Consider the following 15948-nt stretch of genomic DNA (forward strand, 5'->3'; position numbering starts at 1 on the left):
TATGGGCTTTTATAGCTAGAAATCTATAAAAGACTGACTGGATTTCCCTGTGGCACATTCCTCGTTTATTATCTGAATTCATTTTGAAGTAGAAAACAGGGAAAAGAATGGGAGGTGCTGGATGTTTATTAAGTGTGATTACATATCAGATCCAAGCTGATCTGAAACTTCCATAATCCTTATAATAATTCTAGAGAGAGGGAATTAAGTCCTCGTTTTAAAATGTAGAGACGAAGGCTCAGCATAGTTGTGAATCTTGCCAGAGACAGACAGGCAGGGGGTGGGGGGGTGGGGTGGAGTGGTATAGGTCCTAAATCAGAGGCTAAGATATCTCATTTATGTCTGTGTCTCAATGTCCTCACCTGAAGACAATTAAAGGTAGCCATAGCAATTCAAGTCTGGTGGTGAAGTATGCAATCCCAGCTGGTCTAGAGAGGCTACATGGCTTACATTGCCAATCAAGTTTAAGTTCAAAGTTAGCCTAGACTTCTTAGTCTCAAAAGTAGGGTCTGGGGCCATAAGTCAGTTGGTAGAGAGCTTGCTAACATGCTCAAAACTCTGGGTTTCATCTCTGGCTTCTTGCAAATGAAATGGCAGAATATGACTATAATGGTGGGTGGAGTTGGGATGATGAGAATTTCAAGGCCATCTCTGGCTCCATACTGAGTCTGGTGTTAGCTGCAAATATATGAGACCAAGTCTCCAAACAAACAAATAAACAAGCAGACAAGACAACATCAAAATAACATGTAAAAGCAAAGACTGAGGTTATAGCCCAATGAATTTGCTTAGCGTACATGTGGTCCTAGATTCAATTCTCCCGTACCACAAAACAACAACAAAGGGTACCCCCCACTTGTCAGAGTTGTGAGAATGAAATAGGCCGTTTGTTGAAGAGGCTGAGAACAGTCCTCAGCACATAAGTGGTCATGAAATGTTAGCTATTACTGCAATTTTTATTACAACGACTAATCAAATTGCCTTTATCAGCACTTGCTGAAAAGTAGCATTTTCTTCCAGGGAATGGCCTGCCTCTTGATATGTAGTTATATTTTATTATGAAATAATGTAAACTACTCTGGCTTGGAATTAAATTCTCTTCCGTGCTTTCCAGTAAAGGTTAAGATCTGAATAAAGGCATGCGTGTGTAGGCAACAGGGATTGGAACTTTGTAAATGTCAATGATTTGCTTTCTTCTCCTTGGAGTGCATAGCCTTCTTCACACTGCCCATCCTGGCTTTAAGAGCAGCTAAGCAAACACACAGAGAGAGAGAGAGAATTAAGCCAGCTCTTGTCTGTCTGCTAGTCTGTCTTAGTAACATGTTTATTAGGGACAGCATTCCCTCCTTGTGGCCTTACACATAGCCACACCTTGACATCCTGACACACCGGGAGGCTTCACAGATGTCCTTAGGGCTGGGAATACTATAGGGACTTACATGTGTGACAGCTTTATGTGTTTGGGATTGCTCGGACAGGGCTGGGAGGTGGCGACAGCACGGACTGTAGCAGCTCATTGAGATGGAGAGTAAATTATGTTTACTAGGCACGCCTTTGGCTCTACACACGGATCCTTTTACATTTTTATTTTGTTTTCCCCCAAATTTTCTACGGAAGTGGTAGAGGATTGGGCATGGAACACCAACCTCACTCAGTAGTTACAGCTAGGAGTTATAGATGGGATGGCACCAAGTGCTAAGAAATACGTAGGTACTTATTACAGTGCCTTTCCATATGGGGAGCATTTGTAACCAGAGGAGAGAAGTGTCTAAGGAAGCTGCGCTAAGAAGAGGTTCCTCTGAGGTCTTGTGTGGTCTGCAGATGCAGAAGGAAGGAGTGTATCGTGGAGGGCTGCATGGAGGAGGCAGCATGGGCTTCCAGAGACAGGCTTGTTGGCTATGGAATGACGAAAAGGATGACAACAGGCGTCACTATCTATAGCTGGGGACAGAACCCAGCCTGGTGTCTTGGGGATACATCCGTGGCTGAGGCTCCAGGTGGTAATAGCAAAGAATGACAAGACATGGGACATGGGATAAGCTGGGTCTGATAGTAGCAGGACCTCGGCTTCCGTGTGAACCACATTGGCTGTGTCAGGATGAGAAACATTTATTTAAGAAGGATAAGTGCAGTCAGTACACAGGTTGAAAGAAGCAAGCACTGACTAAAGTGAAGTCCCAGGGAGAGGAGGTGGAGCTGACCGCATGGGCGTGGAGGGGATGGATAAGCAGACATTTGCGGGTCAGACCATTAGCATTTAGTGAACAAAATGAGGAGTTGGGGAGATGGCCGGGGCGGAGCCTGCGAGAGGATTGAATGCTGAAATGGATGATGACCATTCCTGCTAACACTGGTGGTCAGCAATGTAAATGGATCCTTAGGGAGGAGCAAGACAGGATTGCGGAAAGGCCACGAGGCACAAGGATTGAATGCATGGTCCATCCTTGGAAGAAGTTATTTGCTGTTCCTGCCAGAGTGCAGGCGAGAGCTCGATGCGTGCCCCATTGACACTGTGCTACAGGGGGAGATACCTAGTTCCTCAGTCCCTGCTCTCTCAGCACTTGCATTCGGGTATTTTGAAAATGGGGAGAAAGCTTTTGTGGGATCTGAGGAAGTTCTACTTCGATTGCATTGTTGGTCCAATCTTTCTTCTGTCACTTCCTGGACATATGGATTCCGGATACTCTGTAAAAAGTTGACTCTGAGTATATATATTTTTTGACTAACCAGATTCTTCTTCAGGTAGTTGCCTCCTCAAGGCCAATCACCAATAAGATTCTTTAGTTCCTTTGACCTTTGCTTCTGAGCCCTTTGAATGTGTCCAGAAGGCTTTTCTCTCCTTCAGCCATTGGAACTAAGGTCTCTGTAGGGAGCCTACTTGGCACTGATTGGCTGAGTCATCTGTCCATCAGTGATGATTCAGGGAGAGGGAAGGGCCTCTGAAGTCAGCTGTCCAGATACTCTCAGGAACTAGCCATTAGCCTCGCCACTAAGAAGGATGTGAGGAGACTTGGCATCCTGTCCTCCTTACACATTTGATTGACTCCCAGACTTCTTAAGCATCCATCATCTCCTTCCTCTCCGTCACACCTCCTTCCTCTTCCCCTTTTCATCCTTTTTCCATCCTACTCTGTGGTCCAGACTGGTCTCAAATGTCTGTCACTCAGTGTCCTGAGAGTCAGGGTCATAATTCTGAGTTATGATGCCTAGACCCCTCTTTCTTTCATTCACACATTTTTTTGGTTGTAATATTTCAAGCAAATGGAGAACTCTTTTCCAAACATTTTGCAGGAACATCACTGAGGGAACAAACTACTGGGAAATATAGCTTAGAAACAAACAGCAGCTGCTCTCATTTATGGTCTGGTTTCCACATCCTTTCTTTATTTCTTTCTAATCTTGGTCTAGATGCCTTAACAAACTAAATTTTCTCTTGAGAGCTCCCGGGTGGCCTTGACTGTGTCTTTGCTATGGGTGGTGTTTCTGAACTATTGTTCCCTAATGGCTTCTTCCTCTCCATTATGTACTTGTACGGACCAGGTGGGCATGACTGGAACCTGGCATCTGCTGCTCTTAGTTTATCATTTTGTTTGTTTCTGTCTTTCCTTTTGGATTCTCTAGGAGTAGTTAATGTGTACTCCAGTTTTTCCTCAGTAACCGAAATTTCCTGTTTCTAATCTTGTCAGAAACATATGTGACTGTATATGTGTTGGCATGTGTGTGGGCACATACATGTATGTGCTTATGTATGTGGAAGCCAGAGGTTGACATTGAGTATCTTATTGATTACTCATCTTAAAACAGGTAGATCTCTGAGTTTGAGGCCAGCCTGGTCTACAGAGTGAGTTCCAGGATAGCCAAGGCTACACAGAGAAACCTTGTCTTGAAAACTAGCAAACAACAACAAACCCCCCAATAAAACATACAAACAAACAAACAAACAAACACTCCTGTCCTGGGAATGATGTAAAACAACACTTATTCCTCCTCCCAAGATCCCAATGATGAACTAAGGCTTGATGCTGTGCAAAGTTCACTGGGAAACCAATGAATTTATTGTGCTCCCACACAGAACCTGGGTGAAGGGTTAATTACAGGGGTGTGGTCACTCCTCTGCAAACAGGCTGCACCTGGAAAGCCTTACCCAACATGGGTACAGACTTCCCATGCATAGGCACATAACTGGAGACTGCACTGTGGTCTTTGCCAGTCTCTGTGTACTTTAGGTCCTGCCCCAGGTCAAGTCCAGCAGTGGGGAAGAAGCAACAGAGTTCAGAGAAGCCCCCCGTTCTCTATTCTGAGCATTTATGAGGGTAGAAGTGAGGGTTGTAGACTGTTATCCAGTCTAGCTGGGATTATCCTTTGCGTATGGGCACACCTGAATTCCCCAACATGGCCATTGCTTGGCTCAGAGAGAAGTTACTTAGGACACTTACCTTGAAGCTGAGTCTATTGCTTGACCACAGAGCTCAACAGTTCAACTAGTGTAGCTAGCCAGCTTTCATTGGGGATTTCCCATGATCCTCCAGGATTACACTGGCCTGGCATGTTTCATGTTTCATGGCTGCTGGGATGCTGATGCTGGTCGTCACAGTTGCATAACAAGCATTTTACCCACTGAGCCATCTCCTCGGCTTCCTCTGCAGAGTCTATGAAAGACTGTTAACCAGTCTGGACAGGAGTCTGATTTAGTATAGACCGATTTTCAAGAGCTCTACCTGTCCTTCTTCATGACTATCAATTAGAATGGTGGTTGCAAGGCCTCTTCCACTTCAGGAGTACTGTGATGTAGCACTCCTCAGGATAAAAGTGGTCGCTCAGGCTGAGGATGTGGCTCAATCCACAAAATACTCTGCCAAGTCCAGGAGAAACTCTGGACAAATGGTTCCCTGTGGTGTCGATTAGCATACCAAAGCTCCTGCTGGCCTTGGGGCCTTCTCTATCACTGATACCCTTGGCTATTCTCAGGTCTTTTTGCCCTGTCCCCTACCCTGAATGTCTCCAGCTCATGAGCATCCCTTCCCCCAGCTTCTCCTTCCTATAGAACCCTGCTATTTTGTCCGTGTTCCCTGTTGGTTTTCTTTTGTCCTCCTCTCTTGGTCCTCACCCTCTTGCCCTCCCCTCATCATGGCGGCCATGTTCAGTGTACTGTTTTCTCTCCCTGCTCTGGACTTTTCTAGATGCCTCGGGCATCCCTCCCTCATATCTACAACATTCTATTTTCCTCAAATCTACAATAAAAAAAGTTTCCCTTCAACTATAACTTGGAACAGTTATGCCCTCACTTCCTATACTCTCTACAACTCAAAGGCCTGGCTTCTAACTGCAGCACACATGAACTGGGCAGAGGAGTGTAGATCTGTAATCCCAGCACTTTGGAGGATCAAGCCTTACATAGTAAGTTAGAGTCCAGTCTTGCTCTATGAGACCTTGTCAATACCCAAAAGTGATTACAATAGACAGTAATAGATTGTCAACTTTTCATGCGGCACCACAGGGTAAAAGTCAACTGTATTTTACAGGCCCAGGCACTAGCCTGTGCCTTCAGGTCCTCCTAAGGTCACATAGTGCTCAAGTTAAAGGTGTCTTTGATCCGGGTATGTCTGATCGAGTGCCTGGGCTGTTCCCCTCCTACCTGCCAGCCCACCAGCCATAACATATGTTAAGTATCCATTAGAGGTAGGCCCCACTCTCAAGATAGTTTTTTTTTTAAATCACCTCTCACCTCAACATTTTTTTTTTGGTTAAATTAAATGGCTAACACTTAAAAATTAGATCACACCTTTAAAAATAATGCCTGGCAGTTTTGTGCTCTTATGGTGACAGGGTAGTAATTAGTTCTGCTAAGTATCTCTTTCTCCCTTCCCTGTCCCTGCATAGAAGAAGAGCAACTTTTCCCACAGGTCATGTCACACCCTGCTCTTACCTGCATAGGCTCTTACCTGCATAGCCTCTTACCTGCATAGGCTCTTACCTGCATAGCCTCTGTGGATGGTCATGCTGGGGATTCTTTAGATATTCTTTTAAAATAAAATTACACTTACTTATGTATTTATATTTGTTTATTGTGTGTATGTGTGTACACGTGTGTGTGTGTGTGTGTGTGTGTGTGTGTGCATGCATGTGTGTGTGTACAGGGGACAACTTGATGGAGGTTGATTCTTTTTTTCTACCAAGTGGCTCCGGCGGCCGTGCTCCTCTCCTTTGGCTTGGTGGCCTGAATCACCTGAGCCACCTTTTAGTCTGTTTATTTCTTTAAAGAAGCAATGTTGGGGCCTAGGAATCAGGGTTAATAGACAGTTTGTGCCTCAAACTTGAATTTTATGGCCTTTGCTCATTTTCCTCACCACTGCTTGAGATGGTGGCTCAGCAGTAAGAGTAGCAAGAACCACGGGACAGTCAGTCCCTGGGCCTGTGGCACTGACTTGCTTTTGAGGCTTGATAGAAGCCTGTTTTTTGCCATGAAATTCCATAACCCCTCTCTTAGGTTAAATTGCTAGGCAAGTGCTCTACCACTGAGCCAAATCCCCAACTTACGTTGAATTCTAAATCCTGCATTTACCTTATAAGCACTGGAAAAGCATATTCTGCAGGGGGAGCATTACAGAGGTGAGAGAGGAAACCCAGAGAAAAGAGGGAGGTGGAGTTCTTGATCCCCTTTTCTCTTGGGGACTGTCGAGTTCCACAAAGAAGATTGCTACCCCCACCCCTCACCACCCTCACCCCGCACTGCAGGAACACACCGTATTAGTTATGTTACTATTACTGTGAAACTCCATGTAAGTAAGTAGGGAGGAAAGGGTTTGTTTGACTTACATGTCCTGGTCATAGCCCACCACTGAGGGAACTGAGACCTAGAGAAAAGAGCAGGAACCCTGGAGAAAAGCTGCGTACTAGCTGGCTCTCCATGGCTTGCTAAATCGGCTGTTTTTCCAATGCAGGACCACCAGCCCAGTGGTGGCATTATCAATAGCCTGTGCCTCCTATGTCAATTATGAGTCAAGAACATACCCCATAGACTTGCCTATATGCTAATCTGATGGAGACATTTTCTCAACTGAGGTGTCTTCTTCCCAGATGACTGTTGGCTTATGTCAAGTTAACAAACAACAACAAACAAACTAGACAGCACCTTTTGTTTTCTTCCCAGCACCCACTCTAGTAGGTGGCTTAGATATGTCAAGAGAAATAGTTTTAACAGTTAGAATTTTTGTCTAGCTAATCAGGGCCTTTCTTGTTACCTCAGTATTACTGCAAGAGCACCTTGATCCCACAGGGAGAATGATGTGAGTTCTTCTTTGACTCTGTGTGTGTGTGTGCGCGCGCGTGTGTGTGCGCGCTTGTGGAGGCCAGCTGCTGATGTCAGGTGTCTTCCTAAGTCCATAGAGTTTCCTTTCTCTCGCTGAACCTAGAGAGCAAGAAGCCTTCCTGTCTCCAGCGCCCCATGCTGGGGTTAGACATGGGCTCTGCCATGCCCATCTTTTAAAAGTGGCTGCTATGGATGGAGCTCAGGTCTGCTTACATACACGGCAAGGGCCCTGCGAATGGAGTCATCTCACAAACCACTCCTCTTATTGTTTTAGTGGAAAACAATTGCCCTTTGTCTTTGATTTAGACTTGTGGTAAAAGTGTGAAATAAAAACAAAGTGAATTTGACTAATTTCACAGTTGTGGTTTAAATAAACTTTTAAAACAATGATACCATTTAATAGTTACATTTAAAAGATGCCCTCCCCTCAAATTCAAATAAATTAATTGCTTACTTAAGCGTAAATATTTGCTTTTGACGATGATGGGGCCTGGTGTGGTGGTTTAATTTTTGATCGTTGTTTTTTCTTCAGGACCCTGCAGGGATCTTTGAGTTGGTGGAACTTGTCGGAAATGGTACATATGGCCAAGTTTATAAGGTAAGAGCCTTTAACTGAGCATGACTCGTTAGTGGCGTTGGTTTCTGAATGCTGACCAGCAATGCTGTCAACACTCCTCAATACCTCATCACAACAGGTATCAAGTTAAATAACAGCTAGCTCATTCTCCTCCCTTTTAGATGTTTTTGTGGTTGTGCCGGCTACACAGGGCTGTTTGTCGTGAGTGTTCCCCTGCTCTGTGCATCCACCCCAGTGTTTGTTTCCAGTGCCTCAGATGTTGCTTATCTTAAACTTGCTAAGTACGTACATTCCTTTACTTTAAGCACTGCCAAGCTCGTTTCCAGAGCTGCAAAGGCTGCCGTCTACTTTAGAAATGCAAGTGATTAGACAATCAGGGCTGCAGGCATGATTTTGTTATTCAGCTCGGGCACAAGTCTAATGACTTTCTTCATGGTGTTAGAAGAAAGCTCGCTCGCTCACAAGCAGAGACGCATGACCATAATTAACTCCAGAAGTGAAGATAGCTTGAAGTAGCATTGAGCTTCTTGTCCTTTTATTAATTTTGCCTACAAATTAAAAAAAAGTTTAAAAGGAGTCTTTCCCCCCTAATAAATGGTCTAAATTTTTAAATGTTATAGGTTGGTTCCTCTTTTGGTAGATTAAAAGAAGTATAGTTGAACTGTTTGGGGAATAAAATTTAGGGGCTTTTGGTAAACAAACTGTTAAGAATCCTTCAAAACAAGCTCGATGTGTCCTCTGAGTTATTTCCAGGGTGCAGCCATCATTTTCCTAAGTGGTGGTGTATGGGATGGGATTTCAAGTACAAATTATCTCTCATCCTGTTTTTTTAATCTTTTTTAAATTCCTTCTTGGATCCCTAAACTCCTTTCCATTCATTCAAAACATTGTAGAAGTCATACAGACTGCACTGCCCTCAACTCCGCAGAATGCCAGGAGTGCGGGCACGCTTAGGGAATTGTGAGAATCTGGTTATTTGTGAAGGCACTTATTGACTAGGAAGTCACTTTTTGGTGGCCACAGGGGTGGGAGACAGTTTCTTCCTTGTAAGAAGCAACCATTTCCTAAAGTGTCAGGCTGTTACAAAGACACAAAATGAAGACTCCATAAACAGTTCACTTGATGTTTGTCTTGCCCGACACAGAGAGAAATCTCTCTCAGAAAGTGCTTTTAAATACTTGCAATGAAGATAATTAGGTTGGATGACTGTGTTATTGCAGCGTGAGAAATTGGATTGAACTTGCGATGTAACGTGGCTAATGAAGTGAGCTCCATTCTGGGCAGAAAACAACTCCTGACTTCCTGTCAATGTCATGGAGCAATAACAGGACGGTGCTGGTTTCCAGATAGCATTGAAGGATGCATCCCACTATACAGCAGACATTTAGGAGAAGCTTGAAAGCTTCCTCTACTAATCCAGCAGGTAGAACTGTACAGCCCTGTAAGAGGATAGAACAAGGGAAGGTAGTTAAAGCCCACCTGATGAGATCCAGGATCACCTAGGAGACAGACATCTGAGCATATCCGTGAGGGCGTGTCCAGATTAGGCTAATTGAAGTTGGAAGACTACCTTAAATTGTGTAGTACCCTCCCATTTGTTAGGGTCCTGGACAGAGCAAACAGGAGACAGAGAGCTGAGCACTAGCATTCCTCACACTTTGCCTGTGACTGAGGATGTGGTATGGCCAGCTACCTTACATTCCTAATGTGGTACCTTCTCAGCTTGATGGACTGTAGTCCTCAAATTGTGAGCCAAAATAAACCTGTCTTTCCTTAAGTTGCCCCCCCAATTTTTTGTCACAATACTACTACTACTACTACTACTACTACTACTACTACTACTACTACTACTACTACTATAATGAATACAGCATTCATTTATAAACAAGAAATTTTTGAAAATCCAGAATTATCTCTAATTTCATGATATTACAATTAAAAAAAATTAAAAATCTCAACAAGTTTCAATGAGTCTCACACCTCTCTAAACAAGGGAAGGTCTCTAGCAAATAGGTAGTTGATACTTTGATCTTAAGTGGTTCCATTTCTCTTTAAGGTTACAACATTTGGTGCTTTTTATTAAAAAGGGATATTGCAGAGAAAGGTCATGGTTGGGACATGTGATTTGAGGTCAAGAGATATGGTCTCTTTCACAGTCCTATTTGCTTTTTTTTGGCTGTCAAGTTTCTCATACTTGAGACCAGTGAGAATGTAGTTGGAAAAGCTATAGGGACCTGAGCTGACTTAACTTAAGAAATGTAGCTTCCCTATCAGTTCTGTATTTGTGTTCTAGGCCCCTGGGTTATGTTAGGTGGTGTTCCTTCCTCATGAACAGAGATGGCAGTATTTCCTCAGGACCAATGCAGTTCTGAATACTAACGGGTTAAAACACATCAAAATCTGAGCTTACAGAATGAGAACGTTAAGCAAAGAAAGTTGGGGACTGATTCTTCATGACATGCATTTACAGTTTCTGTGGAATAGCCACATGAGCTAAAATACCATAGGCATACATAGAAATTTTACAGCCTTGGGAAGAAATCCTTCTGCATACAATTGTATAACAAATGCTTTCTCTACATTAAATATTAAACCTATTAATTGTTATAATTCAATTAATTCTGTGAACTTCCCTGTTGGTGATCCTGAGCTTCAGAAAGTAATATATGATATTATGATAACTGGATAACCTTTATTTTATAGAATGTTTATCATATTAATCTCTCCTATGAGAGTCATAGCATAATTTTATTTTCAAGTAGGTTTTAAGAACATAGGTCCTATGATAAATAAAAAGTGCATTTAGCCTTTAAAAGTATTCCTGAGCTCCATCTATATCAGAGACAGATGTATCTAGATTAGAAATAGAAATATTTTATATAAAAGCCAATAAGTAGCTTTTCAAAATTACTCCTAGTCTCACTCCCCAGACTTGGCTATGGTCACGTGAATTATCCTAACAGGATAAATTACTGTTAAAGAAGAATCATCTTTAACAGTTTGGTCCCAAAAATCAAGTAGTGATTTGATTTGACTTTATTTTTAAATTTATCTACTAGATGGAATAGGTTAATAATTTAAAATATGTCCTATTTTTCATTAGGACTTTTAAATGAGAATAGTATCTCCCTGTGTCTATACCTTCAAAATCTAAAACAAACCAGGGGGACTGGAGAGATGGCTCAGTGTTTACCTCTTTGTGTTTTTTTTTTTTTTTTGGTTCTTTTTTTTCGGAGCTGGGGACCGAACCCAGGGCCTTGCGCTTCCTAGGCAAGCGCTCTACCACTGAGCTAAATCCCCAACCCCTGGCTCAGTGTTTAAGAGCACTAGCTGCTCTTCCAGAGGACCCAGCTTTGATTCTCAGTACCCACATGCTGGCTCACAACTGTAACTCCAGTTTGGGAGGGCTTGACACCCTCTTCTGGCCTCCGAGAGCACCAGGCATGCACATGATGCACAGACATACGTGTAAGCAAATACTCACATAAAATTAAAAAAAATAATTACAAAATAACCGAATGGAAGGATAGTGGATTATAAAGGTGACTATGCTTAAAGTATATTATATACCCACAGAAAAGTGGCTTTTTATAACTCTGTATGACAAAATAAAAATATCTAAAACAAATAATAAGAAATCAAAGGTTTGAGAGTAGGTGCTGGGTCCAGGAATCTAACATTCTGTAAATTGGCAAAGCCCATGCATAAAGCATGGGTTGTTCTAGTTAATAAGGACTTGGTTACATGTGATAAATGATAGGCAAGAAGAACAAATAACATTCGATATTATAAAACAACTCTCCAAATAAACAAAACCAAGAAACAAACCAGCACAAAGACACATGCCATTTTGCTAAAGGTTTTGGGGGTTACCAGAGTGTCACCTGCTGGAAATCTAATGGCCTCTGGATACATTTTGGTCAAACAGACTCTATTAGTTACTTTTCTCTTGGTGTAATAAATTACTGTGATCAAAGGTGACTTCTAGAGGAAAGAATTTATTCTGGCCTCATATAGAGAGCTAGATCTTCATTCCTACAGGGATGAATGGTATCAGGAGGCAGAGAGGAAGCCCACCGCAGTGGTATACTTCTTAAAGCAAGGCTATACCCTTTAAGGTTTCCACACACTCCTCAAAAGCACCAACAACTGGTGTTCAAATATATGAGGCCATGGAGGGTGCCACAATATAGAGTGCTTACTTTAATAATGCAAAATAATTAGCAAAATTGGCTTCATTTATATAATGGATATTGTCTATCTTGTTTGTTAATTTTCATCTTGAGGTGTTGCTGTTACAAGTTGAGACATGTTATATCCTGGGGTGACAAACTCCAATGGGAATATGATGGATTCTGCAATAGTTTTCATGGCTGTCATTTCAGTCCTCGTTGTAAAGTACAAACGTGTTGGTTTTAGTGCTTGGGGACATTGACATGTACTGTTCATTGTCAACTTAACAGAACCTAGATTCACATAGGAGACAGGCTATGGGCATACTTGTCAGGAGATTATCTTGGTTTTTTGGGGGGCAGGAGGGCTGTTTGTTTGGTTTGGTTTGGTTTTTGAGACAGGGTTTCTCTGTGTAGTCTTAGCTGTCCTGGAACTCACTTTGCAGACTAGGCTGTCCTGGAACTCAGAGATCAGCCTGCCTCTGCCTCCCAACAGTACTGGTGTTTAAAGGTGTGCCCCACTCGTGGCTGGCAAGATTCTGCTGTTGATTTTGTTCAAGTGAAAAGAGGTAAACTCTGCAGGTGGCACCACTCTCTGGCTGGCATCTTGGGCTGCCTAGAGAAATGGAACCAAGTAACCACTTGCGTTTATCCTGCATTGCCTCCTGATCTTGACTTCAATGTGATGTCAGCTGATTTGATTTTCTTACCATGGTGGGTCAGACCTTGAATTGTCAGCCAGAATAAACCCTTTCTCCCTTAAGTTGTTTTTGTCCTCGGATCACAGAAAAGGAAAAAGAAACTCAAGTAGGAAGGCTGGGTGAACATGTGTGTTTTTGAAGGGTTATAAGGCTGCTGGAGGTCATTTCCCCCAATCCGTCCTCTGCCAGAGGTTGTCCTCACAATCAGCTCTGGTCACATGATCTCATTGCTTTCCAGGCAGCTCACTTTTCTGCAACATTGGCAGATGTTTGTTATCCTACTGAACTCAAGTTCGCCTTCCTGCCATGTTTTCTATCTCAACCTCACTTCAGACCCTTACAGCTGTTTAGAATCCAAAACACAGTCTTCTTTCAAAAGGATTTACATCCTTCAGAGACCTGAAGATTCTCTTTCCTTACTTAAAACATGCATTTCTCTCATCCTTCTTCCGGGCACCAAAGCCTTAGTGTCTCAGATAATTCATGGATATCCAACATTTTTCATTTTCCTATCTTCTGATCTTCAATTATTTTTTAACTTTTATGTGGATGAGCATTTTGCCTGCAGTCATGTATGGGCACCGTGTGTATGCTTGGTGTTCTCGGAGGCCAGAAGAGGGCATCAGATTGCATGGTACGTGGGTTAGAGATGGTAATGAGCCACCATATTGGTGTGGTTGGAACTGAGCTCAGGTCCTCAGTAAGAGACCCATCTCTACAGCTCCATTTATTAAACTATTTTATGCATGCTAGGATTTTATATTTCTTAAGCTTTTGGCACATAATCCATTTCTATCATAGTTTCTTGGGAACCATGTTCTCACTTTGGGGCCTTTGAAGTTGTAGTGCTCTCTGCTGTGAACACTGCTATTTCTTCTTTTCATAGTCACCCCTTCCTCGAAGGCCTCCACTCCCATGTTCCTACCCAGGAATACACTTTACACATCTACCACTTCAGCTTTTCCCAAGTTTAGATTTTCTCAACTGCAGCTGTTTGCTGTACTGACTTAGCCATCACTGGGAGTGCGTTAGTTTTTACTTATGCACACACTAAACAATTTAAATACATGAGTAAGGCAAATGCATTTGAGCCTTTTAAGCTTATCACAGGATCCCTATCTAACAGACAGTGGATAGTGATGTGTGAGGCCCACAATTGAGCTGTTTCCCTTGGTAATTCTTTTTATATATCTTTCCATTTTTGACATTTCCCATAAAATATTTGTCTGTATATTTCAAAGACTAAATCAAATATTCTGCTGTTTTATTGTGTGTGTGGGGGGGGAGTGAACATGACTTTACATTAAGTGGTCTGTCTGTGTGATAGAAATTTACAAAATAGGTTTGAACAATTTTGTGGGCTTCAGACTGTTGGCAGAATGAATATATGGAAAAGAGGTAAAAGTGTGGATTTGTTGATCACACCTTTTGAAATTTGGTTTAGTCTATCTGTGGTATGATCCAGAAATCTATTTTTAATTCATCCTGATGCTTGAGGACTTGACTTTATCGTAAGACACCACAAAGAGAATAAGAGATCGCAGAATGCTCAGCTGTACCTGGAACATATTTAGGAACGTATTTACTGCACCCACTCCCCAAGACTCTGGGATCATTGTCTTAGAAGGGGCAGAAAGAATGTAAGGACCAGAGGTGGTGGGTACCCCAAGGACAGGACGTCTTCTGGATGCTGCAGGGCAGGTTCAGGGGAGAGAGAGGAGTGGGACAGGGAAAGAGAGAGGGGAAGGGAGCAGGAGAGGGAGAGGGAGAGGGAGAGGGAGAGGGTGAACTATTGAGTGCCAATCAATCAATCAATCAATCAATCGATGATTGGAATGAGATGTTCTACAAAAGTCTAAGGCATTTGAGTATTTGAACCCCAGTTGGTGGCTATTTGGGGAGGATTAGGAGGTGTAGCCTTGGCATAGAAACTAGGTCCCTGGGGTTAGCTTTAGAGAGACATAAGACTTGTGTCACTTTTCACTAGCTCTGCATTGTGCAGAGACACAAGTTCTCAGCTGCTACACCAGTCGCCATGCCTGGCAGCTGCCATGCTTTCGCCATGATGCTAATGGACTGTTATCCCTCTGCAACCTGAAGCCCCAGACAATCCTCCCTTCTGTTAATTGTTTGGTCGTAGTTTTATCACAGCAATAGACAAGTGTCTAAGACAATGGTTTTTCTTGATCTTGCTGTGGGGTCACTTGAATTCATACTAATCCAAGTATTTTTTAAAACTTACTTTGTTTCCCACACTGACTCAGACTTGCATAAGCCAAGAAGAAGTGCAGAGCATCTTGATGTGAGATGTGAAGCACAACAGATTTGAGCTCCTCATTTGGTCTTTCTATTTGGCATGTTCATGGAGACAGTTTAAGGCTGCTTAAGACCCGAAAATCAGTATTGTCATGACTGAGAAGGAGAAGGAAAATCAAAATCTGTTGTGCAGTTTCCTCAGATACGTATATCGTGGTGTCTTCATTAATTGTCTATTAAAAATATTTTAATAGCAAACTTATTGAGAGCCTTGATGAGAATATCAATCTACCCAGGGTGTACAGGGGTAAGGAGTTAGTGTGGGGAACTGCTGTTTCTTAGACAATGACATTTGTTTTTTATTTTTTAATTTATTTTTCTTTTCTGTGAATGAGTATATTGTCTGATAAGGTGTGTATGGGGTGTATGTGTGTGTGTGTGTGTGTGTGTGTGTGTGTGTGTGTGTGTGTGTTTATGTGTGTATGCGCGCACGCGTGCGGGTGCTTTGTACTCATGGAGGCCAGCACAGGGTGGCAGATTATTTGGAGCTGGAGTTAAAGTTAAGGATGGTTGTCTATTGCCATGGGGGTGCTGGGAACGGAATCTGGGTCCGCTGCAAAAGCAGTAAGTGCTCTTAGCCATTGAGCCATCTGTTCAGCTCATTTATTTTGTTTTGCTTTTCTATAAAATCTTTCAATAAAAAGAATATACCCTTCTACAGTTTTGAGTTGACAACGGAAAAAAAGTCTCTGTGCCTTGTGTAGGAATGAGAAAAGTGAAAGCAGTTCCCACTCTTAGGAAGGATTCAGCCATGTGACCTTACTCAGGATGCTGAACGCCCACTCTGTGCCAAAGTCTTTGTGGGCTTGTTATTTTATTTTATTTTATTTTTTCGGAGCTGGGGACCGAACCCAGGGCCTTGTGCTTGCTAGG

At 42.6% G+C, this 15948-nt stretch overlaps 1 protein-coding gene across 8 annotated transcripts in view; it reads left to right on the forward strand.

Moving 5' to 3' along the window:
* Window positions 1–15948, forward strand: part of Tnik (TRAF2 and NCK interacting kinase) — a 398405-nt gene that overhangs the window by 83825 nt on the left and 298632 nt on the right. For all 8 annotated transcript variants that reach the window (NM_001106422.1, XM_063281546.1, XM_017590730.3 and 5 more), the window contains 1 exon segment: window positions 7842–7907. In NM_001106422.1, the coding sequence (NP_001099892.1) occupies window positions 7842–7907 (66 nt within the window).

This window comes from Rattus norvegicus, chromosome 2, assembly GCF_036323735.1.
Source record: "Rattus norvegicus strain BN/NHsdMcwi chromosome 2, GRCr8, whole genome shotgun sequence".
Lineage (NCBI taxonomy): Eukaryota > Metazoa > Chordata > Mammalia > Rodentia > Muridae > Rattus > Rattus norvegicus.